We start from the raw sequence: 26,723 nt of genomic DNA, 5'->3' as shown, positions 1-26,723 counted from the left end.
CTGACCAACTTCATTATTTTTTAGACTGAAAGGAAAGTCATCTTGCACTTTGCAAGTGCAAGGAGAAAGGAAAACACATATATTGTGCAGGAATTGCCTGCAGCGTAGGGGTGTGATGTTGGCCCCTTGACAACAGCATCTCCTCATTGAAGGTGCTAGTAGATGGTACTCAGAACTGAGTGGCCTTATCCCCTTTCACTAGTGAGTTTTTGTCCTGGGAAATTAAAATTAACTTAATGTTTCTTTGGACATATTGCCTCACTTGATAAACAAAATGCTGTAACTGTATTGACAGATGGGACAGAGGAAGGGATGGAGGTTCTTTTCTTTGCCCTTGTTTGCTGTGTAACAGGCCTGGCATTGAACTTGTGAACCTCCTGTTTGCCTACCAAGTGCTTAGATTACTGGGGAACCCTGCCATGCCCAGTCTTTTCCATCTCCATCCCCACCTTTTCCTCTGGACCCTAAGGCAGTCCTTGCCTTCTCTTTCACCACCCTGTCTTCAGAGTAAGGGAAACCAAATATAAATTTGTTCCCTCTGTGACTTGTCTTGTTCCCTGACTTTGTCTGGAAATGAATCTCCATTCTTTCACGTGGTAATGTCCAGTACTGACATCCTCTAATTTCTTTGACCTCTGTATTAGTCTGGCTTTGTTGTTAAGACAGAAGCCCAGAGGGTGGGTTCTCTGGCAAGGAAAGAGGTATAATCATACTCAGTGCAGTGGGCCTGTGGCAGTCTTGCCTAGCATGTGCAAGTACTTGGGCTCAATTAGCTCACAGTTTGGGAAACTCAAAGTCTAAAGAGCATGATGGACAGCTTCCTTGGCAACATGACGTCACAGGTTATCACTGCGGGAGATCATGTGGAAGGGAAAGATCAAATAGTGAGACAGAAATCAGAAAGACCAGGAGGGGACAGTCTTGCTCCTTTATAACAACACGCTTGGAAGACCTAACCAGGGTCCCAGGAGAGCTACTTTAATCCCTTCCGAGTGCAGTGCCCCCAGTGACCTATGGCTAGACTCCCAAATGATAGGTCCCACCATTTCCCAAACCTGTGACACTGGGGACAAAACTTGCACCACACTAACCACTGGGAGAGTGCAAATGCAAACCAGAGCAGCCTCAGCTTTGGGAGCATATGGCCCTCCTGCTGTGCCTGTTTGCACAGAATATTAGAGTAGCAATAAAGACACATTAGGAAAGCCAGTCCTCTGGTCGAGAGAATTGAATCTCTGGCCTGGGTGGTGACCTGACAGTGCCGCTGGGCCAAAGGACTGCTCCTAGGAAGGCAGGCTCACTGTAAGCCATTCTAAAGAGAGAGGCCGAATAATTGTCCCTTTAACGAGATACTGTGCTGTCTGCCCCAGAGTTCCCATCCCTAACTCAGTCTGAGAGAGTGCAGCATGCCATGCACCTTCAGAAGCCTGCCGAGTTTTCTGAATTCCTCAGAAAATAGTGCCCTGTCCTGTTCTGTGCGTGAGTCATGTTTCAAGCTTCCATTTGAGTCCATTCTTAAATTCTTAAGAAGACTTAAGAAGGGACCCCCATTTCCCCTGTGTGAGGCTACTCAAGACCACCCAGCTCTTTTGTCCCTTGAGCCCTTCCCTCCTGTGTTCATACTCTCCCCCTCTGTGCTCCTGAAGCAGGGATGCATTCTGATTTAAAAAGAACAAGTGCTGTTTAATTTATTTTTAAATCCACCACTGGAAGTAAATGTCCATGTTCATTTTGGAAACTAAATGTCTGTAACCATTTCCATATACACCCTTAGAAACAACAGCCCAAACATTTGCTCTTATAATTAGTCTGAAATTTCGAGTGCAAGATTACTAAGTCCAGGGATGCCGTGTGGGGATGGCTTTTGACCTAATGTTCTCTAGTCTTTGTCATGGGGAAACTCTGAGGCATCTTTTGAGGTCTCCAAACACAAAAGTGGCAGTTCCTGGGCCCTCCCCCTCCTTACGGCACCGCTTTGCTTTGTTGGTTTTGGTTTTCAAGTCTCTAGCTTTTGCTGCCTAAGCATCTGTGTTCTCAGCAGTGTTGCTAAGGGATGCTGAGATTAAAGGGGAAGGGATAGGAGGCTCGTGCTTCAGAGAAGCCTTTGTCTTTCTAGGATATACGTGGGAGGCCCATAGACGAAGACGTATCACCACAGGTCGTGTACAGATGCCCCCCACAGCTAGGAAGCAAGTATCTTCTTGATTATCATGTTTGTACACCATCTTACATTATATGACCTAGGGACACCCACATCAGAGCAAATAGCCCATTTCTGCTCTCCAGTTCTGCTTCTTTTGCATAGTCAGTGTAAGGCAGTTTAATCCAGAGGGGGACAGAGGCCAGACCTAAGGCCTTAGCTCCCAGGTGGTTGGCACATAGGACATCTCTTAAACAGCAGTCTGTCTTCCATTTTCCGTGGCCATAGGACCACAGCCTCTGTAAGGTTTTCCCAGAACACTCTAACACTACTTTTTTTTCTCATTGGTTAATCTGAGTGACTTTCTGTTGTCTGTTACGTGTTATCTCCAGACATGCTTCTCTTGCTACCTTCATCATCATGAAGAGACAAAATGACATCTTGGTGATCCCATCACAAAGTCATAGGTGGGAATTGCAGGCCTTGGCTGGCAGCCTTGTCTCTAACTCCTGAGATGACACATCTCCACTGAGTCTATGTTCCTGCACAGTGCACTGTCAAATCACACCTGGCTTGTTCTTAGCTTTCTGAGACTGCACTTTTTTCTGTGTTGTTGGGGTGCCTTTGCCTGTACCCCTTTGCTGCTGTGTCTACCCTACTGTCTGTCATTGCTTCAGATCTGACTTTTTCCCTCAGCAGCTGCCACTCTGAACTTATGAAGGTTTAATAAAACCTTGTAGAGTAGAATGGACATTTTATTTAGCATAGGATATCTTACTTTATAAAAGTGTCATCTAGAGAGCTGTTGAGGTATACATGTCTGTCTAATATCTGTTAGAGCACAGGCCCATTCCACCTTACAGAGGCCTGTACATCAAGGGATAAGATGTGGCAGAGCCTCCAAGACTAGATGTCCATATGTGAAGCGGAGCAGCACAGCACTCTGCTGCAGGATGCTTTTTATATCCTTTTTTTTTTTTTTCTTAAATCTCAGTGGATTCTCACATTCTTAGCTTGGGTTTCCCCAGGATCAGAGCCTGAGACCCAGGCAGGCATACAAGAAGTCTATTTAGGGAGTAATCCCAGAGAGTGGCCGTGGAGGGTGGTTGAGGAAGGCAGCAGAGAGGGACAGCCAATTTAAACATGAGGATTCTGTTGGCCCACCACACTGGTCACTGGTGAGATTCCCCAGAAGACCTGGGGAACCCTGAGAACCATCCTTCAGTGAGCACTGCTGGCCCTGTAGACGCCCATCCGTGTGCGTCTCCCACTGTGTTCACACCAGGTGTTGTCAGCCAGGGGTCTGGAGGAGGGTCCCCCTCAGGGCCAGTCTCTGGGAACAGCCCCAAGGGTTGAAAGTGAGCACCACAAGTGTGCCCTGTGATGGCCGGCTGCCCCTATTGGGGCTCTTTAATAAGGGGGAATTGAGGCTGAGAAACCTTAAATGTTTCTTTCGGTGTTCCCCAGACCAGAATCTGCACGCTGACAGAGCAGTCTCGGTGGGGTGGGGTTTTGAGCTGTGTCAAATGTGGCCTTTGATTATAAGCTCCAAGCCAGCAATTTGTGTGGTGGCTGTGGGAGAGCAGCAGCAAATGTGAAAATGACCCATCCGAGAGGGCGAGAATGCAGACCGGAAATGCCAGCTGAAGTCCCTACAAGAGGACAGCAGGCATGACCTCGCCTAAGCTGGAGCAGCCCAAGTATGGAGAAGAAATTCCTTTTAACCTCAGCAAATAAGTTGCATCCAGGAGATTTCACAGTCTTCTGCCTTATATCTGCTAGGGAAGTTTACTGGTTCATCATTCTGCTTATTAAAGGTTAGGTAAGCCTGGGAGTGCAGGTGATCTTAAAAAAATCTCACAATCTGCCCTGCTGTGTGCTGCCACTATGGACAGATGCCAACCAAGCCCTCCGCTTCTTTATTTCCTCTTTATAGTAGCAATTCAAAGATGCAAAGGCTTTCAGTGGAGAGAAGTCTGAGCTGCTAAAAAGTAGACAGGGTTAGCTTGCATGAAGACTCAGTAGTGCACCTGCCATCAATGTGCACCTGCCATCCTTTATCTATGATGATGTGCACCTGTCGTCCTTTCTTTACCTACGGTGATGTGCACCTGCCGTCCTTTACCCATGGTGATGTGCACCTGTCGTCCTTTCTTTACCTATGGCGATGTGTACCTGCCATCCTTTACCTATGGCGATGTGCACCTGCCCTCTTTACCTACGGCGATGTGCACCTGCCATCCTTTATCTATGGTGATGTGCACCTGTCGTCCTTTCTTTACCTACAGTGATGTGCACCTGCCATCCTTTATCTATGGTGATGTGCACCTGCCGTCCTTTACCTATGGTGATGTGCACCTGCCGTCCTTTACCTATGGTGATGTACACCTGCCGTCCTTTACCTATGGCGATGTGCACCTGTCATCCTTTACGGTGATGTGCATCTGCCATCCTTTACCTATGGTGATGTGCACCTGCCATCCTTTACCTACAGTGATGTGCACCTACCGTCCTTTACCTATGGCGATGTGCACCTGTCATCCTTTACCTATGGTGATGTGCACCTGCCGTCCTTTACCTATGGCGATGTGCACCTGCCATCCTTTACCTACAGTGATGTGCACCTGCCGTTCTTTATCTATGGCCATGTGTGCCTGCCATCCTTTACCTACAGTGATGTGCACCTGCCGTTCTTTATCTATGGCCATGTGTGCCTGCCCTCTTTACCTACGCTCATGTGTACCTGCCCTGTTACCTACGGTGATGTGCACCTGCCAGCCTTTACCCATAGCACTGTAGCATTGCCCCATCCTGAACTGTTGCCTTGGAAGACATTTCCTCAGTGTGGGTGATGCCTTTCTCCTAGATAGTTTTCCTTCTCTTTTCTGAGCATCCTTCTATATGTTTTGCCCTAAGTTAGAAAACCTGTGTCTGTGGATGGGGTTGGGGTGGGGCATATGTGTATGTGTCCCTTCTTCATTAATGTGTAGCGGTGCAAACCTGGAGAGACAGTGTAGTATAATGCCAGGAAGTTTCAGACCACATGGTGCTCTTTATTTTGTTGTCCACGACTTTTCTAATTTAATGATTTTGTTACAGCTCTACTTTACTTTTCTGACCTAGTTAGAGGGAAAACCATTCTCTTCTGTTTGATTAGATTATCTCTCCTTTAACCTCTGGTTCCGTTCCCACTCTTCCGAGTGTTGAAGGCCACAGTTTTTTCATATTTATTTTCATACTTGTAGTCCCTTGTGTGTGCATATTTCACAGGACTGCACATGTGCCTGCATCTTGCTGAAGCTAAAAGTGACCAGGCTTTTTATAACTCACATTACAAATAAAGACTATTTCACAAGGCCTTGCTTTACACATCAATTTTCCAAGTTAAAATACATCTTTAAACATTTTAATAAACCTGTCTTAAATCTGATTCTCAGGGTTTTGTTTTGTATTTTATTTTATTTTTATTTTTTTGAGTCAAAGTCTCAAGAAGCCCAGGCTGACCTGGAACTCTATGTAGCATTTTGCAAGCCTATCCTTGAACTCATGACAATCCTTCCTCAACCTACATCCCAAGTCTGAATTTACAGACAAGAGCCAAGCATACCTGGATATGTATATATGCTTAGTTTTTAAAGAAAAAATTACTTCAGGGGCTGAGAAGATAGCTCAGTTGACAGAGTGATCACCCACTGTCCATGAAGCCCTGGCTTGATCCTCAGTACTGCATTGAAAATGGGCATGGTGGTACATGCTTATTCTCTCAGCCCTCAGGATGGAGTCAGTATTATAGATTAAGACAAGCCTGGGCTGCGCACAGATGAAACTATAGCACAGGGAAACCATGGCAGTACTCGGCACTCTCTCAAGCAATGAGACAAAGCATGCAATGCTTTCTCTTCTAATTATAATTTACATGAATTTCCCAATCTGAAATTTGATAGGAAGTATATGAAGTACTTGGCAGTGTAATTTTGGTGGTTAAATGGGGACCTCTGTTCACTTTGTAAGGCTGTAGAAACCCCAAGCATGCCCCACTTCTGCCTGTGGCTCCTAGTCCATAAAAACTGCCCTGCAGAACACATGCCCTGCGTTCTGTGGATGGCTCGAGTTTGGTTCCACTGAGAAGAGGCTTAACTGGGAACTGCAAATGGTGATTATGACTTCAGGCAAATCATCGAGTGTCTAATTATGTCTCCTGACCCAAAATAAGCAAGTGTCTACCACAAAATACACACTGTGCCGAGCTTCTCATTACAGCATTCCAGCTTGGGGCTGTGTTGCTTCTGACTCCTGTTCAGAGGGAGTTGCTCATATTTCTGTCTTGGGGCCCACTCACGATGGAGAAGGAATAGAACTATTCTCCAGACAGAGATGGGAGCAGGAAAACAATTTGGTTATGAAATGAAGGCATGAGACTCCAAACTGAATATATTTCTTTTCATTTTGTGTGTGCTTATATATCCGTGTCTCTGTGTGTCTATGTATGTCTGTCTGTGTATCTGTCAATGTGTGTAGAGGCCTTTATATGTGTATGTCTGTGTCTATGTGTCTATCTGTGCGGGCCTCTAAGTGTGTGTGTGTGTCTGTATAGAGGCCATAGAGAGTTAGCTTTGTATATATATGCTCTGGAACCTGCTTTATTCTGTTGAGACAGGGTCTCTAACTAAACCTGGAGCTCACTGATTGGGCTAGACACACACACACACAAAGATGACAGACAGATAGACAGACAGATGGATGATAGAATATTTAACATGCTGACTTAGGAATAAGTTATTGAATGAACTCTTATGTTAAAGACAATATCAAACTGTAAGCTTAATGTCATTGTACCTTATGTATTTTCTGCATTTTATGACTCAACAAAAAGAGCTTTAAAGGGCAAGATGTTTGAAAAGAAATATGTAACATATTTTACTATCATAGATTGACGGTGCTTAAAATGGGTTATTTCATGTCTGTGTCTTCCACCTGGGACTACCTACATAATGCCTGGAGAGTCTGCTTGGGAATGTGTTTCCACTCCCTGAGAACTGTGGAAGAAACCATTCTCGCTGTGCAGGGAGGGTTAAAGGATGCAGTTAGGTAAATTAGTAATTTCACATTCCGAACCATGACTCTTTCCGGATCAAGCATAAAAGGCATGTGCCCTTGGAAGCCCAAGAAAGAATTCATACAGTTCCCATTAGTCTAAAAATAAATAACAAATAAATAAATGTCTGAGTCATGCATTGCATTTCGATGGAGTTCAGTGGCAGGGAGAACATAAGCTATGCTATGAATGGTGGCTTTGCCGAGTGCCCAACAGAATGAGGCCACAGTGCTCCAAGAACGTGAAATAAACGAACTGGTTGAATTTAATTCTGTCTTGAGTTCCTCCAGCACACTAAGTGTGTCATGCTTTTGAGTGGCAGTGTGGAAACCTGAGTGAGACGGCTGTGCCAGGACTGAGTGTGACTAGGGGTGTGGTTCCACCTGTTGGAAGCTGTCCTGCAGGTTACCTCTGCAGGAAAGGTGAATCCCAGCTCAGCTCCACCTGCACTTCTGACTGGACCAGCATTTCAAAGCTTTCCATGAAGCTTCAGTTTTCCTCGTTGGGAAAACTGCATAGAAATACTGCAGAGCTGGTCACGGAGCTCAGTTGTTACAGTGCTTGCCTGGTGTGCATGAGGCTCTGGGTTCAGTCCCTAGCAGCGCATAAACTGGTCATGATTACCAACACCTATAATCCTGGCACAGGTGGAAGGCTCACAGGTTTGTGGTCATCCTCCCACTACATAATGAGTTTAAGGATAGCCTGGGCTGTAGGAGAACTTTCTTCGAATAGGAGGAGGAGGAGGAGAAGGAAAGGGAAGCAGCTTACTGTGGTAGGTTAGCATTCCAAAATCAAGTTGAACAAATTAACAAATTCAAAAGTACACACTAAGGCAGCCAGAATGCCTTTCCTGCAAACTGATAACACCATGGAGGGAGATGAAAATGGTCAAGGAAAACCCACTGCATTCAACTCTGTTTGAAGAACCTGTGTTCTGGGCCCCTCCGTTATAAGGTCTAATTGTCCTTCTGCAAAGCTGAGTTTCTGGTGGCACTGTTGCAGAAAGCAAGCCCAGCAGTAAAGAAGATGGACCAGAACATACAGAAGCAGTATCCACTTTGACTCCAAAGAAGCTGTGCAGTACCTATAGGCTATAGGCTATGTCCACTCCGTTCATGCTTAAGAAACAAATCCTTTCAGAAGGCTGAGACAAGTGTGAAGCCAACCTGGGCTACATAGCAATACTTTATCAAAAAAAAAAAAAAAAAAAAACTTAACGAAACATCATTTATTTCTTACAGGTTATGTGCATTTATGTTTTAATAAAGTTACTATTTAAGTATTTGGACCTAATATATCAGTCAGTTCATCTCTTAGGTATTCCTTTCAACCTACAGCTGCTGTGAAAAACAGTAACAGTTACCAGTGAGATACTTTGGGTGCCAAGGACTGAGGAAATTGGGAATGTATTGCACAGAGCCTCGTCTTTGGTGTGATGGAATCCCACTCCTCCCTCCCCTTTCCTTGAATATCCCAATTAAGATATTGCCTTTAGTTGCTATCTGCATGCTGGTTGGAAAACTAGAAACATAAAACTGAACTATTGAGTCATCTTAGACCTTAGCAAAAGCCTTAGACTTCAATATTTTTCTAACTTCTGGGGGGCAGAGGCCGAAGGATCTCTGTGAGTTCAAGGTCAATCTGAACTAAAAAGCCAATTTCAGGACAGCCAAGGCTACATAGAGAAACCCTGTCTGAAAAGTAAAAATAAAGATGAAAACAGCAATCATGTTCCTTGCAGGTTCGTTGGCAGGCTCTGTCCTCTTTAGGTAAGAGCTTTTCCAAGCATCGAGGACTTGGTAGCATGTTCTCAGAGAGCAGTGTGCTGGTGCCGTGGGATGCTGTGCTCACCCTTGGGCCGGTTCGCTTGGGTGGTAGGTGGACGTACAGCATGGGCATCAGCTTTCAAGGGGTGGCCTTACCCATTGCTGCTTAGGATTTATAGTTTGCACGTGTCCTGTCCTCACTCGTTTGTGGGTGAACAATTGTGGAACTCTGAGTTATGCAGAAAAGCCGAATTGACTTCAGGACCACAGCCATATTGGACACAAAGCTTCAGCATGATTCTCCAAACGCTTGTGGTGAAACTACACAGTCCTTGAATCACTTTCCCATAATTAATTGCAATTCTGGAGGTCTGCCCTCCCTCCCCAACCCTCTTGCCTTGCATGCACGGCTGTTCGAATGGAAGCTAGTGGAAAATCCCCGTCCCCTTTCACTCCACGGCCATGAGTTATAAAAAGCATGCCATTCAGAACTGACTTTTCTTCTGCGTGCTTAGATTTTTACTCACAAAGTAAGGGGGGGTGAATTCTAAGAGCTGTGTTGTACTTAACAATGAGGTTAGGGACCTCAGTACCACTCTGAATTGCAGGGCAGCTGGCCCTGTCTGCTACTTCTTTGGGGGACTTGTGTTGGTATCACCGAGACCATCTGAATGCACTTTTTTTTCCGAGCCATGGTGACATTAGCACCACAGGTCACTCACAGCCCACCCTGCCTGGCTCATTTGGTGGGAATGAGGGACAAGCACAGAAGACAGCAATAGCAGAAGTTTTCTTCATATTCTTAGATCTGTTTGTTTTAATCAAAAGATGAATCATCTCCATTTTTAAACCAAAGCTCGCTGTGGTTATCCTCTGATTTGGTCCTGACCCAAATTTTATCAGTGGTACAGGTCTCTGACAGCTTCCCTTGCCTCTAGGAATTCAGTTTCAAATTTAAGAAGTGTGGGTGCCAGCTTTGACCTTGCAGCTCTGCAGCTTACTGTGTCTCCTGATGGAAGCATCTACCCTGGAGTTTTGACTGCTTGTTGGGGTCCACATTCTGAGTATTTGGTTCCTTGGAATCCTGACCCCCTCGTGGGATGACTTTCAAGGCCAAAGTTAGAGCTGAAGTGAAGGTGTGCCCTCAGCACTTTTTCTGTGTTCTAGTATTTTCTAGCTGGTAGGTGCAGACCCACCAGGATCTTTCGTCATTCCTAAACCCTTCAGCCTCTATGACTTGCATTGCCTTTGAGGGTAAAGTCCTTACTAAGAGAGCAAGTGCCTTCAGAATGACAATAGAAAACTAGGAGTTGGGATCTGAATCCTCTTCCCTGTCATTATCCCCAGCAGCCAGGAGCCCCACATGAGCCGATCCCAGCCAAGGAACTCTGTTCTCATGACACCTTTCTTGTGCGTTTGTGCTCTGGAAGCAAGCTCTAGAAGAGCTGGTGTGAGCTGCATTCAGTGAGCACACCTGTCGGAGGGCTGTGCTGTCTGTAAAGACCTCCCAGAACTCACAGATGCAAGCTGGAAAACTTGTGTATGCCAGTACTTCCCCCCATGATGGGAAAGAAAGGTGGCAGGGGCCAGGCAGCAGCACCTGATCTGAGTGAGCAGCAGGTGGACACCAGGTCTCTTCCTCCCATCCCCATCTCATTTTCCCATCTCTTGAGTCCTCCATTGGCTCTGTCCTAACCTCTGACAATAACCTTGGGGAAATTTATTATATCTGTACTTAAATCCATGAAAATAATCTCTCACTTCAGAGTTCTCCCTGAGCACCTCAAGAATGAATGCCAAGGACCACTACTCAGCATGGGCTCTGAATGGCGGATTTCATTAGAAAATAAGTTGATCTTGGAATTCACGCCAGACTGCTTTTAAGTCATTTTAGCATTATAGACTCCAAAGATAACAGTGTAAGGTATAGCACATGGGTTTGGCCAGAAGAGAAGTATTGACTTCCATAAAAGAGCACACATCCACCTGAGCTCAAAATTGTGCTATATAACAAGTCACTCCCCAGTAACCGTGGGAGCACATGTCAATGCATGCAAGAGCATGAATGAGTCATTGAAAAAATAAAACCACTGAGCAGAATATAGACTGTACTGCTCCAGTTATATGAAATTCAAAACATGGTTATATAAACCTATATTTAGTAGCAAAATAAAGATTAGCCTCGAGCAGAGAGGACCCAAGCAGCAAGGGGGACACAAGCCATCAGCTATGCTGGACCCCCTCCATGTGCCGGACTGGGGTGTCATTACACAGACATGTGAGAGTATGTTCATCAAATTATGTGCTCGGCATGAGTGGACTGCAGGCTGTATAATTTACTCCCTGAAAACTGAACTGAGTTTCATAATACAACATAGGCCAGGGTCTAAGGCAGCTGAGCCAGCAGTCCGGATGAGAATAACTCGAAACCTCATCCGGTGGGTCAATGGTGGGATGGGGAGCAGGGGCAATGGGGCCTGACTTGCTCTCCCAGTCTAGCTTAACAATGCTTTGAGAGTGGCCTTTCCGTCTTCATAACCTACGTGTACATGAAACCTCCCTACCCCTGAAAACCTCACCTGTCCTCTTGTCTTCAGATCTTCCCACACATGGATCCTATGGCCCGGGGCGCAGCTTGCAGTGGGAACTCTGACTGAGTTACATGGAAGTTAAATCCCATGGGTCTCAGAGCGCTGCTTCTCAGCGGGGTACTGTGGAAAGCAGAGCTCGAGGGAAGTGGGACAGCACTGCCTGCAGGGTTCCATATGCTCCCACGGCAGTAAGCGCCTGCCTTACAGCCCCTGTCCCTCCCGCAGCAGGACACCTTCTCATATCTGTATTAACAGCCAAGCACTCTACCAGACTGGATCCCCTGCTTCTCCTCCCTGGTGTCTTCCTCATTCAACGTGACAGCTGTGTGCAAGTGACATAATGGCAGGGTTAGGGAACAAAGTGACGTCTACGGTGTGTCCTGAGGGCCCGAGAGGAAGTACAGAACAGCTCTCTGAGGCTATTGAAAATCTGCCTTCCATAGGAAGCTCTTAGGTGACAAAACCAGCTGTACTATCCCTTCCACTGTCCCCTGAATGGAGTCTCTCCTGAATTCCCGGAAAGAGAGCACGTCCCTTATATGGTGTAAGATGAACTTGACAGCCGGGCGGTGGTGGCGCATGCCTTTAATCCCAGCACTCGGGAGGCAGAGGCAGGCGGATCCCTGTGAGTTCGAGGCCAGCCTGGTCTAAAGAGCAGGTTCCAGGACAGGCTTCAAAACTGAAGAGAAATATTGTCTCAAATAAATAAATAAATGAACAAAACATAGAGATCTGTGGTTTCATGTGACATATTTAAAACTGTGCAGTTCAAAGGAGAAGCAGGTAGAGATTTTTCATCATCACCCCATCCAGAGGGAACCATATTTAGTATGGCCTAAAGTTGGCTACACATTATAGAATGAACAGCTATTACCTCCGGGAATAGTTCTGATTAGTCCTCATTTTTAACTAATATGTTTTTGTCCCAACTATCATCACTTTGGAGAACATTTCACTGTCCAATGTAGTTAAAATTATACTTGTCAGAAATTCTTGTTAACCCTTTATTAAGGTCAAGTAAGGTTTTTAAAAGGAAAATTGAATCTGTTCCTTCGTAGTTAAAAATAATAAGGAATTTCACAAACATACCACAAATGTTAAACAGATAATTAGCTTGTGGTTGGAATTTGATGGTTTTATGTCACTCAGCAAAATGTAGTTTCTGTAGCAACATTTTTGCATCAGACTTTCCCGTTAAAGGGCCCAGTTTGTTCAGGGAATTTTAAAACTCCATCTGTATCTAATAAGTGCTCAAGATTCCAAAGACTAGATAGTCTAATAAAACTCAAGACTCCAGCTATCTTCAGAGTAATGTTTGTCATTATCTAGTAGATACCCCAAAGATTGATATCATCTGTTGATTCTACAAGTTTAATAGCAGGAAAATGCCTTCAGAAACCCAGAGAGAAATCAGAGGAAGCACTACCTATGAGTAATTTTGTGTCTTGTCCAGTCAGACATGCAGGTTGACCGGTGAGCCACGGACCCCTGTCTGGAAGGTGGTTAACACTGATTTGGTTCTGACTCTGTTGAACAACAAAGCATACTGACACACCCCCTCCCGCTTGCAGACAAACTACCAAAGCCTGAAGTGATAAAAAATGCATTTAAAAAGAAGTGGCCATTGTAACTGGCTGTGGGATCTGTGAGTGCAACAGGAGCCAATAAGGAAAGGGCAGGTGGGAGGAAGATGTCAGGTAGTAGGCAACTGTCAGCAAACCCGTCTCCAAAGAGGCCCTTCATCAGGTGATAGGCAGAAAGAAGTCATTGCACATGTATGCTCACGGTCCTCCTGTTCAGTGTTGAAAGGTACATGGGTATGTAAGAACAGAGATGCACTCTCTGGTTCCTACCTTAGACAGCGTAGAAGTTGGACAGAACCAAAACCTTTAAATCATGTAAGTTCTTATACAGATCTTGTTAAGTGTGGCTCTGATCTGCTATCGTTAATAAATTCCCAACAGCGGCAGTTTGTTGCGTGTACAGCCTCTGACCTTTTCCCATGTTCCCACTCTCTTGTTGGGAACCACGTGACTGTTCTGTGAGCTCTCACCACTGTTAACATAAGAAAGCCTATCGCATTCCTGAAGGTCCAGTCTTGGTTTTAGCCAGTGCACTTAGCTGAAAGAAGCAAGGGGTGACTAAGCAGATACTGAGCAGTTAATCCTGCTCTTAAAATACCACTGAGTAAGCAAAGGAAGCTATGCTACTCTGAAGGACTTTATCTGTGGCTCTAAGTTCATGGTATTCTGAAGGGACACCTGAGGAGGCGGGAGGGACTGGAACTGTGGGGGACTCCTAAGGGGAAGGGTAGTTAAGGCACTGAGTATTTGAGGGACATTGGAGACACTCTGTATGAAATGCCGGAACAACACAGAAATGTCACAATAAAACCACAGGGTGAACTCAGGATTCCACCACAGATTGTGGCTGATAAACATGCCAGCACTGGTTGACCACTTTAGCCGCTCTTCCCGTCCAGTGTGGGATATTGATAATGAGGAAGGCTGTGTACACCATCGCTGGGGAATCTCTGCTTCCATCGCTGTTCTCTCAGCTGTGATCCTGGAACTACCAAGCACACCCCACCACGCACACGCACACGCACGCACACACGCACGCACACACCAACAGAAGGCCAGTGAAAATATCTAACTTTACATCTTCAGGCTAAAGCAGTGGACTTAGTCCGCTCGTGTCACAGTCCTCTAGTGGTTTGTTCTGTGGTTGAGTGAATGTGCAGACACAGACAACCCGAGGAAGTGACCCCCAGGCAAACTATATAATAACATGGGCACAACACGTAAACTTCGTATACACACACCTGGACACCTCTCTCTCTCTCTCTCTCTCTCTCTCTCTCTCTCTCTCTCTCTCTCTCTCTCTCTCTCTCGCAGAATGCCTCTATTCCACACCTGGATGAACATCAAAGTGCTGTTTTCCCACCAACCCCCTTACCTCCCATTCCTTGAGTTTGGCAAAATTCCTGAGGCTGGCTCTGGCCAGAAATAAATTGTCTAAAACAATCTTAATGTTTTCAACTCTTTTTCTTCTGTTTGGTGGTCTTGACAGCCCAGAGGTCCCTCAGCCAGAGTGGGTGGCAGCTTCCCAGCTCCCTCTCCAGTACATCTTGGAACAGAAAGTTGGACTTTATACTAAAGGCCTTTCAAATGTCATACAGCCCAGCACGTGATGCTGAAAAGGGTGGCCCCTTGCTGTAAATCCATGAGCAGACAATTTCATGACATGTTTCCCCCTTTTTGCTGTTGAGCGTTATTCCCAAGATACTCTGTAGGCTGCCAAAATAGAAATCTTCAGTTTGTGGCGAGTTCAGTGGGATGCTATGCACTGATAGCATAAAGAGGTGAGTGAGCCCAGGGTTAGGGACGTGGCTCGGATGTAGAGAGAGGGGCTCTGCCTGGCATGCCCAAGGCTCTGGGTCTAATTCCCAATACCAGACCAACCAACCAACAATAAAACGAACCAGACGTGAGTGTAAAGTCAGGCTTAGCCTTCCTCTTAGGAGTTTGCAGGAATAGTCATAGTGAAGGTGCAGATGTGTGTCCTGGAAGGCTCAGAAATTCTCCTCAGGCAGGGCAATATGAATTGTGGGCCTCATGGCCAGACTGATGACCAGACCAAGCCATCCAGTAAAACTGAGCCACTCCCATCAAACAAGCACGTTGGTGAGTGGAAGAAGTATCCACACATACCCAGTTGTTCTGATGGAATGTGACAAACTGGATGGGGAAGCCAGGATGTTTTCTCCCTCTAATGCCTTACAAATGTCCTCCCCCCAAGGCCAGGGACAAATAGTCAACACATGGACATTCCTCTTTCTCTGTGAGACTTGGTTAGCGTGATAAAATAATACATTTCCAAGACCTGTATCTTAGTATCTCATCACTTAAGAAGTCTCCATTTTCTTTTTTTTTTTAAGAATTCTCTATTTTCTATAAAAGATAAAATATATTTCCATAAAACTATATTTTTAGATGAATGATTATATTTTAAATTTAGTTTTTGGTTGCATTTTTAAAAAAACATTGAATATTAGTTTAATATTTCCTTGCATTATCAAATTGATTCCAATCAATTTGGAATTTACAGATTTGAAATGTTTATTTACAGATAAGAAATCTTGTTCAAAGGGAGAACTGAGCTAGAATCTGAGGCAGTAAAATATCTTCTGAGAAACCTGGTGGGGACAGGACATTGGGAGCACCCTGTACTTGAGTCTCTTTAGACTGCAAAGATAATAATCTTAATTTTGGAGGAGTGGTCCTCAGGGAATCATTAGGTCCACTTCTCAGAGTTTTGTAGGTTCACATCTTTTGCCATCTGGTACAGGCTTGCATTTGGATGTGAAAGTTAGGTAATTTCATAGGGAAAGATCTAATTAAAAATACCCATTTAAAGACATCAGCCAGCATACCAGACCTAGCGTTTAAGTGGAGGAGGCAAGGCCTTTTCCTTTTTTTCCAACTATGCATGAAACAGTCACTTTTACCCCATTAAACTGGTAAAACTTTTATCTTACAACATTACCCATGTTTTAACTGATTTTATTTTATTTTCATCACTTGGTTGTATCCCATCTTAAATATGCAGGCATTGCTGGTGTCCAGCCATCTTTAGTCCTGACCATGCTAAGGATGCTAGCTGGTAGAGAGTCCAGGTAGGAGAAGGACAAATGATGCTTCCTGAAACATAATTGTCAGTCATTCATAGAGTGTACTGTGGAATCCAGGATTTTGTCTTCTGTGCACTTGTAGAAAGGGCCTGGATCTGCGTGTAATTCCCACGGCTTTGCACACGCGATTTCTCTGGGTTATCAGACATAGTCCTTGCTTCTACAGCCCGGACAAAGTAGAATTTCCTGCCACTGCTGAGTGTAGAAAGTATGACCCAATGCCTTCTCCCCCTTTTAGTAGTTCTGCCACCGTCCTTGCTTGGAAAGGGAAGTCCCACCTGCCTGCCCGATGAGAGCATTGTCCACTCTGCCGGGTCAGCTGAGTGGGAGATGTGCATATGTGACTGACTCTGGATGTGGGCCAGGTTGCTGACCCTTTCAGGTCACTTCCTTTTCATCTCTAACTAGAAGCTAAATTATTGGCGAGTCTGGCTACATATAAACACTATCCTTCATTCCACTTACTTTAAAATATTTGTCTCTGGACATTTATTTTACACTGATGTGTTTAATGGTTTTTTTGGAAGCTATGTTTCAGATAGCCCAAGCTTGCCTTTGAACTTGAGAGGTACTGTGCATTGGCCATTTCCAAACATGAAACATGTCCATTCAGAAATAGTTGTGATTTTCATTTTATAATAAGTTTATTTTCAGTGACCAATTTACATTGCCCTCACACACCGTCAACACCCCTGGTCCCTGCCCTGAGGCTCCTTTCTCCAGACGTCTGTTCATCCCTCTGAGTGGCCCAGGTCTGACTTCACAGGTCCCTCCAAGCCACTTTCCCAAGCAGTCTTCTCCCCTCCACTTACCCTAGCACACAGAGCGAACACTTTCTGGATACTTGGACCCCTCCATCAGTATTTTTTGAACAAATAAATGACCTTGAGTGGCTCCGACCCTGAACAAGACAGACCTCCAGATTGATGATGGTATTCACTCGCTCACGTCAGCAAGCTTAGAAAAAACATGGCACCTCTGTCCAAATCCATATTCATATGCCCCTCTCTGCCCTGCCTGGTATCTCGCCAGCTGCAGCAGATTCCCCTGCAGTCAGAGGAGGGAGGACTACACACTCTTCCTCTCCGTGAGCCCCTCTTGACATCTGACCCACACAGAGCATGGTGCTCTCCAACCCACGTATAAGCTAGTTTCCAAGTTTGTGGGAGATTGCACATCCCATGCCTGGGTAGGGTTATAGGGAACTTTAAAGTGAGCTTGTGCCAGGCATGTCTTCCTATACCTCCTGTTACTGCTGCTGCTTCTGAGATTTAAAAAAAAAAAAAAAAAAAAAAAAAAAAAAAAAAAAAAAAAAAAAAAAAAAAAAAAAGCCTGGTCGGAACTGGGTGGATTCTTTTATATATATATATCATAGAAAAGACACTAGAGCAGTGGTTCTCAACCTCTGGGTCATGACCCCTTCGGAGATCAAATGACCCTTTCGCAGGGTCTGCCTAAGACCATTGAAAATCAGAGATATTTGCATTATAGTTCATAGCAGTAACAAAATCACAGTTATGAAATGGCAACGAAAATAATTTTGTGATTGGGGGTCACTGCAACATGAGAACCTATATGAAAGGGCCTCAGTATTAGGAAGGTTGGGGACCACTGCTCTATGTAAGAGGTTCCTTCACATCAGAAGACAGAAGAAAACTGGCAATGTTTAGCTCAGTCCTGTTTAACTAGAGTAAGTCTTTGTGCTTGCTTAACAAAACCTGATTTTGAATTGTCAGTCCTACAGAGCAGATAGTCACACAAGTGCACTCAAGTGTATGCACACACACACACACACACACACAGAGACACACACTGTCACAAAGGCAGAGGGCACTTTGTCATTATCATAAAGTATTAGAAAAAAATTTCAAAGTTTGATCTATGATTTAGTAATAGTCTGCTCATGGTCCATTGCATACTTTGCCTCGATCGCACCTCAGGAAGTCCCCAAGCTAGCCCATTCTCTCCTCATTTCATGGCTAGTTATGGAAAGATACAAAGTACCTCCATCTGTCCCTGTCATAGCTGTCAGCCCCTCCACTCTCTCTCGCCTTTCCTGTCCTCATGTCCCTATGCACACTGGGCTTTAATCCAGGTGCTCAATCTACCTCAGTCCTCTCTTGCCTTGACTCCATCTCAGGTGGTCCTCCTTCCCCTACTCCTTGACTCCATCACGGGTGGTTCTCCTTCTCCTATGCCTTGACTCCATCACGGATGGTCCTCCTTCCCCTACTCCTTGACTCCATCACGGGTGGTCCTCCTTCCCCTACTCCTTGACTCCATCACGGGTGGTCCTCCTTCCCCTACTCCCTGACTCCATCACGGGTGGTCCTCCTTCCCCTACTCCCTGACTCCATCACGGGTGGTCCTTCTCCTACTCCTTGACTCCATCACGGATGGTCCTCCTTCCCCTACTCCTTGACTCCATCACGGGTGGTTCTCCTTCTCCTACGCCTTGACTCCATCACGGATGGTCCTCCTTCTCCTACTCCTTGACTCCATCACAGGTGGTCCTCCTTCCCCTACTCCTTGACTCCATCACGGGTGGTCCTCCTTCCCCTACTCCTCGACTCCATCACGGGTGGTCCTCCTTCCCCTACTCCTCGACTCCATCACGGGTGGTCCTCCTTCCCCTACTCCTTGCTACCATACACACTGGGCTTTAACTCAGATGTTTCTTTTCCTCGCACCTCATTTTTGCTATTTTCCCCTGATTTCTTTTTTTCCAGCCTGTTTTCTTGTCACCTGGCAAGCCAAGAAATCTTCTGGCCAGGGTATAATACCAGTCTTTGTGGTAAGGAAAGGTACGTGGGTTTTTGTTGTTGTTGTTGTTGTTGTTGTTGTTGTTTGGTTTTTCGAGACAGGGTTTCCCTGTAGCTTTGGAGCCTGTCCTGGAATTAGGTCTTGTAGACCAGGCTGGCCTTGAACTCACGGCATCCTCCTGCCTCTGAGGAAGCCCACTCTACCCTGCTCTCATTTTCGCAGTCTGGCTTTCCTTTTTTGGTTTTTGTCTTTGTGGTTGTTTTTAAACTGGGTCTCACTATGTAGTCCTGGCTATCCTAGAACTCAGTACATAGACCAGGATGGCCTAGAACTCAGAGATCTACCTACCACTGCCTCCCAAGTACTGGGATTAAAGGCATATACTTTTGACTTTAACTTTGCCTATATCTTTCTTAATATTTTTTATTTTTTTTAATTGTCTATATGGTGATAGGATTGGTTTTAACTTGTCTTTTTAAATACAAATTTAGAAAATTTAGGAGTGTGTGCATGTGGTAGAAGTTTGTGTAGACAAATGGAAGCCAGGGACAAATGTCAAATGTCTTTCTTAGTCTCTTATGACTCAAAGTCTCACTGAACCTGGATCTCACCAATTCAGCTAAACTAGAGAACTCCAGGGTGTCTTCTGTCTTTGCACTGACCAGCACATGCCGGTGTCCCAGATGCATGACACCAGGGTCTGCACTGCCCTCCAGATGCTGGAGTCCCAGATGCATGCCGCCATGCCTAGTTTTCACGTGGGTTCAGGGATTGTCGTGCTTGTGTGGCAAGTAGGTCAGCAACTGAGCCTTCTCTCCCGCCTTGACCTTTCAGTTATTTTATGTGTTGAACAAAATAAGCACCATGGGCCTCAGTATCCTTGTCAGCTTTCAGATTGAGTGACTTGCTTGCAGGCAAACTTCTTAATTACAATGAATCTATTAGCTTTATAGACCCATTTTAATTCAGGTCAAACGGGCTTTCCAATATCAGCATTGAAACTGAATGTATTGTCTCCTGTCTCAACAGGAAGTGAGGCATGAAGGAAGTCATGCCTTAGCTCAAAGTCCTTCAGGCTAATCAGCTCCATAGGGTGATACTTAGTTAATCCAGCATGTCCAGTGACCTTGTTTGACAGGTAGAGCCTACCTGACTACAGTTAATAAATTCCATATTCATGTATAGCAAACATGTATTAGCCTTATGCACCATGAAGAGTTGGCATGTTCTGTGCCAGGTACATGCTTGCTGTGACAGCACACTGTTATAGTGAGAAGTTACACTGTACCTGCACTCTTCAAACACACCACCCTCTCAGCCCTACTGAAACTCACCCCATGTCTCTAAGTGATGATACTAACTATAATGACCATAATCCTATCAGATGTTTCCCTGAGATCTTAAATAGGTGGCTTAATCAGCTTATCTAAATGAAACAAAAAAAAATGTTCCTAATCAAATGCATATTTCCAAATTGAGCATGTAATTCCTGGGGGTACAGCGACTGACCTCCAGGCTGCTGGGCAGCATGTTGACCGTGTCACAGAAGACGGGAAGGCATCTTTCCCATAATGAACCAGGTTCTGTGTTCTTTAATATACAGATAAAGAGTGCTATGCTTTATCTCTCTCTCTCTCTCTCTCTCTCTCTCTCTCTCTCTCTCTCTCTCTCTCTCTCTCTCACACACACACACACACACACACACACACACACACACACGAAGCTCCTGAGCGTCTGAGCTCCTCTGCTAACCCCTTGTCATTTGTTTTCCCAACGGCAACAGTTACGTTTCTAGGAATGTAACTTCCTTGGTCCTCCTACATTGGACTGATGAATTGCAGTTTCCAGACCTTTCTTCGAGGATATCTTATTGTCGCTTTAAAAGAAAGAAAAGGATTGCCTTTTCTGGATTGTATCGCGTTGTTTAAAAACCAGCACTGGGAGGCCGGTGGCAGAGGAAATGTTTACATCAAGCTAATAAGCGTTAGCTGTGTTTTTCAAGTCGTTCTGTCTTAAAGTGGCTGCAGGGTTCATAGCTGTTTATAAAATATACGGCTTTCAGTAGCGTGAAATAGTTGTTTATTTCCTTTCCATATTTCCTCTTGTTGGGGAAAAAAATGTGTTGACTTACTGAAGTACAATGCATGTCGGTAAGCCGAGAGTCTGTATAAAATGTGTTTGAAATCACGGACAGAGGTCTGTCCTACTGGTTGATCACCTGGTAGGATGGGGTCTGGCAATCAAGAGTTTATCTTATCCTGCTTAACCACACCGTGGAGAGTGAGCCTTCCCCTGTATTGTTCCGCTCGCGTGCTCCCCCCACATCCATTCAGAAGGCTGACACTTCCTTTGCATGACAGATTAAAGAGGCAGCAAGGGCTCTTTTGATGGTGTTCCTGGAGCTTTCTTAGCTTGAACTCCTTGGGCTGTGCTTAGTGCTCAGAAATTGAAATACTATTCACCTGCCAAACTCACCAAAACTATGCCCTTATTTTCCTTCTGAACAAGGTTTTGAAACTCCGAAAAAGCTGGTGAGTTTTGTGTGTAGATCAGGGAGGGCAAGGAAATAAGGAAACCTTTTTAAAAACAGCGCAAGAGAAAACATGTAAAACAATGAAACCAAATTATGCCTTTTCTTTCTGTGATAATCTATAAATAGGTGTCGGTCATGTTGTTGCTTTTTCAGTTGTCAGGCTTATCTGTGGTTCCATTGGACGTTATTTTCTTCCCTTAGAGAAAAGCCGTGTTTATTATTGCAGGTGCCAAAACACGGAGGAGAAAAACAAGCAGGGAGTGGGTTTAATCATTCCGAGTGGGTTTCATGTTTACTTTTTGTTTTTGTTTCCACGGCTGGAGCCCATAAACCTAGTGAAGGAGCTGGCAAATTGCCTTTCTCAGGTGCACTGCTCAGAGCAGGAACAGGTGCTGAGGGAGCAGGTGCCTACTGATGAGCAGATAAGTCTGCCGCAGTCCCTCTGTGACAGTTAGCTAAACCATAAAAGAAGGGCTTTTGAAATGCCACCGTGTTGCTGTTCAAATATTTGCTAATAGACCCCAGGAAGGAGGAGATTGTGGCCACCTCACTTGGCATTCCTCCCCCTGTTCTCTCGGCTTTGCAAAGCCCCACAACGGGGTGGTTTTCCTGCGTGTGAAGCACAAACCCAAGTATACATAGCCCGGGCTCTGCTGAGCCTTGAGCAGTGTCGCCCTTGGCAAAACACTTTTCCCCCCATTTGGTGACTGTTTATCTTAGCAGAGGACTTGGTAGTCGTCAGATTAGAGTGTTTACTAGAAGGATGTGCCTTCCTCCCTCTGTGGAGCTCTGCTTGCCAATATCCCTGGTACCACAGTAGATGTGGACGGTCCCTGAAAGTGAGCATGACAGTTCCCAAAGAAAGCCAAAGAGATAAGCAGATATCTGGGGTCCCTCGCTACCCCAGACATCGGAACATGCATCGTCGCACACAGTAAAGGTCAGTGTTCAGGTATCTGACTTTTGGAAAGTACAGAAGCTGAAGAAATCGCCCAGGAAAACATAGTGACACTGAGGGGGTTTTTCATTGTGTTGCCTGCTGCCTGGGCAGTTTTTGTTTTCTGTTCTTTGATTTGAACGACTCCCCTCTCTCCACAAATGGCAACACTCATTCATTTAGATTCCGGCTTCCAGCAAAAAAAGCTTGTCCACTTCAGAAAGTTGAGGTGTACATGAAAAACACAGACTGGGAACCCAGCTCTTCCTCAGATTAAGGAGAGGTGTCAAAGCAAGAGTTTATGGAGAAGTCTGAGAAAAATAAATTGTGCTTTTCTGGGAAGAAGTATTGACTGAAGTCCACCAATTTTTAAAAAATTTATATGACTTTAAATAATTACCTTGTAAACATATGATGTCATTGTCATAGCGTTTAACGATTCATCTACTATCTACATGCTTTGTTTAAACTTCCTGTGGCATACATATGGTTCACATAAAGAAAACTCCAGGGTCATTTGAGGTTTTGTAGAAAACAATCATTTGTGAAAGCAAAACAGACCTTTCAATGTCTTATTTTGGTTACGCTCTATAAAAAGGCCATGAAACAGAGAGATCATTGCAGCCCTGAGAACAAACTGTCAGACCCCCTCAGCCCAGCATGGTTTGAGCATAACAGCCCCACGTGGGGACAAGCACACAGCCTGTCTCTGGGACTGAGCGGGGCTGCAGTGTCTCTGGGACACTTGAGAAATACAGCCCTGTTTCCAGATGGCAACCCCGGCACGGCGCAGCCCTGAGACCCGGAGGACATGAGGTCGGCTTTCTTTAATTTCCTCTCTTACCAAGAGTCGTAGTCTATTTTTGTAAAGAAATTCAGGAAATTGGTAAAGCACTTGACTCCATCCGTTAAGTATCCGTAATTAACATGATTGTCACGTTTTTCCTGGCTCCATACTGTCTTGTTCACGGCTCCCTCACATGGGTACAACCCGCTGAGAGGATCCTGGTAATGGGTGTCACTTAGCCCCAGCTACTCAAACATAGCAGCGTGCGGCTCTGCAGAGAGGCACACTTCCTCTGCTCGGCTAATAAAGATTCCTAAGCTCGGGGACTTTTCTGAACAGATTCTGGCATTCTTTTCAGAGAACCCCTTCATTGCTCTTCACCCTGTGACTGCTTTACTCCAGGACAGCACAAAAGAAACCATCCTTCACTCAAGGATGCTTGCAGCCTGTCTTCATAGCCCCAGTCCCTGATTCAAAAACAAAAACAAAAACAGGGCTGATAGTTGTTGCCCAGCAGAGCCAGCCCACCTTCCTACCTTCATCAGCCACTGTGTGTTGTTCTCTAGAATGTTCTCCAGCACCTGCAGCCTCTGTACAGAGTCGTCGTAGTCGAGGGGTGCGTCCCTCTGCACGGCGTTGGACAAGTAGGGGCTGGAGGAAGATCGGCAGCTGTCGGTCTCCGGCAGCAGGAATGTGTAGCTGCAGGGCCCGTTCTGGACCTGGTATTGCCTTCTCCCTGTGCTGTCCACGCTCTTCCGAAAATTATTGTAGGCTGAGGCCAAGACAAGATCACAGCCAAAAGTTAGGAAAACAATCTGCCACATTCTTTCTTTCTTTGGGTTTTAAACTGTGAGCTCAGCAAACTTGCAGGCACGTATGCGTCCTGAGCCCTCGGCTGCTGTCTAGAGCACAGGGCTGTGCTGCATGAACAAGTCCATCAGTGAGAGCCTTCTCCTCCCGTTCCTGAGGCAGTTTCTCTCCCAGTGCTGGCTTTCCTCTTCTCCCCGGCACACGGGGAACTGTCCTGCAGAGGAAGGAGCAGCTCTGCTCACTCCAGAGGTCTGCACAGACTCTTTGTTTCTACCCTGAGTCTACAGTGTCAGTATCCGAATCAATCACTTTCCTTCCCTTATATGATAAGTTGATAAGAGCAGCCAGACATGTGCAGCCAGCCGCTCCGCCCCCTGGCTCACCCACTATCTTCCTGTAGGGGGTCACTAGCCAGGCAACAGGAAAAATCAGAGCATAGTGCTTGCTGCTCCGAAGGATTGTGCATTGCAGAAGCCTTCTGGGAACAAGGACCAGCCACAAGGCCCCTGGGCATGTCATAGGCACCACCCTAATTATTTCCTAGAGAGAAGTTGGGGCTCTGTTGTCTGTCCACTCATTCGCTGGCTAAGCTCGCAGAGTAGCTGAGGGAATCACTTTAATTTTAAAGCACAGTGAAAGGTTCTGAATTTACCTGTAGGAATAAAACTACAACTATATCAGAACTTTATTTTTGGTACCGAAAATATAAAGAGCAAGACCAGCCAGCTCTTGTAAACTGTGCCTTTACAAACAGGGGTATTAGTCCTGTTGGTATTATTTGATTTTTTTTCAACTATTAGCCAAGTCATGTATAATTTTAACCCAGTTTAAATCGTATTACCAAGATCAGTTTCTCAGTACTTACATGTTTATACCTTAAAACAAAATAACTAGTTAAATATACAAACAAAACATAACACTTTGACCCTATTAATGGTCTATTAAGTTATGGTAGATATTTAGATGAAGTATATCTAGAGGGAACATATACCCTTTCCTTTACTGTATGGGGGTGTGCTGGGGGTTCATTGTTCTGTAACATGTTATTAAATTAGTCCCAGTCAGTGGGCTCCAGCAAATCACTTTCCCCTTTTAATTAAGCACTAAAGCCCTTGGCCATAAAAGTCAGGGCTGTGCTGACTTCTAAGGCTTCCAGCTCTGTGGCTCTGCTGGTCCAGACTCACTTCCCTTTATAACCAGAATTTAATGCTCCAGAGAACGGTACTGTACAAACCACAGTGTCCGGTGAACTGACTCTAAGGACGGCCTCGGCCTCTAGAAAGCCCAGGCAGCTCCGCATTAGGCAAGCTTGACTTCTGGAGGATGCAAGAGTTGGGATTTTAGCTGTAGGTGAATCTGGAATTTGCACAGTGAATTTTGTTATTCTCAGAATCAGTTTGGAAGAGACCTAACTAAATGTTTTTTAAATGCATGCTATTAACAGAGTGGCTCCCAAGTTGCCACCAGAACAGGGAATCTTATCCCAAGGTCCACAGGCAGATATCACGGGGTCCATGAACTCTTTAATGTCCACCAAGCTCTAACCAGAATTCAGCTTTTCTTGTATAAATGAGGAATTAGCCAACCACACTTTTTCATCAGCAGAGACATGTCCTTCTAACAGACATCTCAAACCTCACAGTTGTTAGAAAGGACTCACAGGCCCTACAAACTGCTAGAGAACTCTGTGGCTCAGAAAGGCCAGAACTTGTGCTCTGCACAGACAGTTAGTAGGGGAGGGAGTTTGATTCCTGAGAAATGATGCATGGTTCACTAATGCCGACATCCCTACTCAGAACACCTAGAAGAGAGTAGGCAGACCTTAACTTCAGTGCTGTGTGTACTTACGAATCTTAGCTGCTCTCAGCCCCAGTTTCCCTACTTGGAAAATAGAGACCATTCTTTCTTTGTGGAATTTTCTGGATTAAGTTGATATATAATAGGCACAATTTAAGATTGCTAACTACTTTCCTTACAGGTTTTTTTTAATAAGTGGAAATTAATTTGCTTACCATGAAACAGTATCTTTACAGTTTCGTACTTAGTCTCTTGGGGAAAATCTTTTATTTGTTTGGAAAGGCACAATTCAAGGCTTTAATATATGGTTTAGGTTGGAACCATTCAGTAGTGTTCCAGGCAAATCAGGATGTTTTACAAGAAGAAACATGGGCAAAGAGACAGGCCAAGTACCAAGCGAAGCACTCTTCTGGGCAAAGGGTGACTCACATCAGGACTTCTGATCCCAAGGACATCGTGGGACATGGAGGGAAGGAGACCATAGACAGAGCACTCTGAACCAAGGAGATCGTGGGCACGCAAGGCCTCTGTGCTTTTGCTATGGACACTGCCCTCATCCAGTCCCCCCAGAACATGACAGGGGCTGTTTTTCATAGACTCTGAAATGGCAATGATTAAAAGTGGAATCGGCAAGGCTCTCTTGAGGAATGAGATGGTAGAGACTTCAAACGCTATGGATTGTCCCAATCTTGATGACTGTGTCAGCAATCATGGTAGCCGCTGGGCAGCTCCTGGCCTGTAAGAACAGCTGGACAACAGCAGGACTTTCTTCATGAACACAGCACTCTACATCTTTTATTGTCTTCAC

At 45.2% G+C, this 26,723-nt stretch overlaps 2 protein-coding genes across 2 annotated transcripts in view; one reads left to right on the top strand and one right to left on the bottom strand.

Moving 5' to 3' along the window:
* Window positions 1-24,426, bottom strand: part of Angpt2 (angiopoietin 2) — a 51,039-nt gene extending 26,613 nt beyond the window's left edge. The window contains exon 1 of the mRNA XM_057752628.1: window positions 23,845-24,426. Coding sequence (XP_057608611.1) covers window positions 23,845-24,132 — 288 coding nt within the window. The 5' untranslated portion in view covers window positions 24,133-24,426. The remainder of the gene's footprint in view (window positions 1-23,844) is intronic.
* Mcph1 (microcephalin 1) overlaps window positions 1-26,723 on the top strand; it is a 193,419-nt gene that overhangs the window by 109,066 nt on the left and 57,630 nt on the right. The window lies entirely within an intron of this gene.

Source organism: Chionomys nivalis, chromosome 20 (genome assembly GCF_950005125.1).
Source record: "Chionomys nivalis chromosome 20, mChiNiv1.1, whole genome shotgun sequence".
NCBI lineage: Eukaryota > Metazoa > Chordata > Mammalia > Rodentia > Cricetidae > Chionomys > Chionomys nivalis.
The sequence above is the reverse complement of the archived record's forward strand: the minus strand, read 5'-3'. Positions and strand labels throughout refer to the sequence as shown.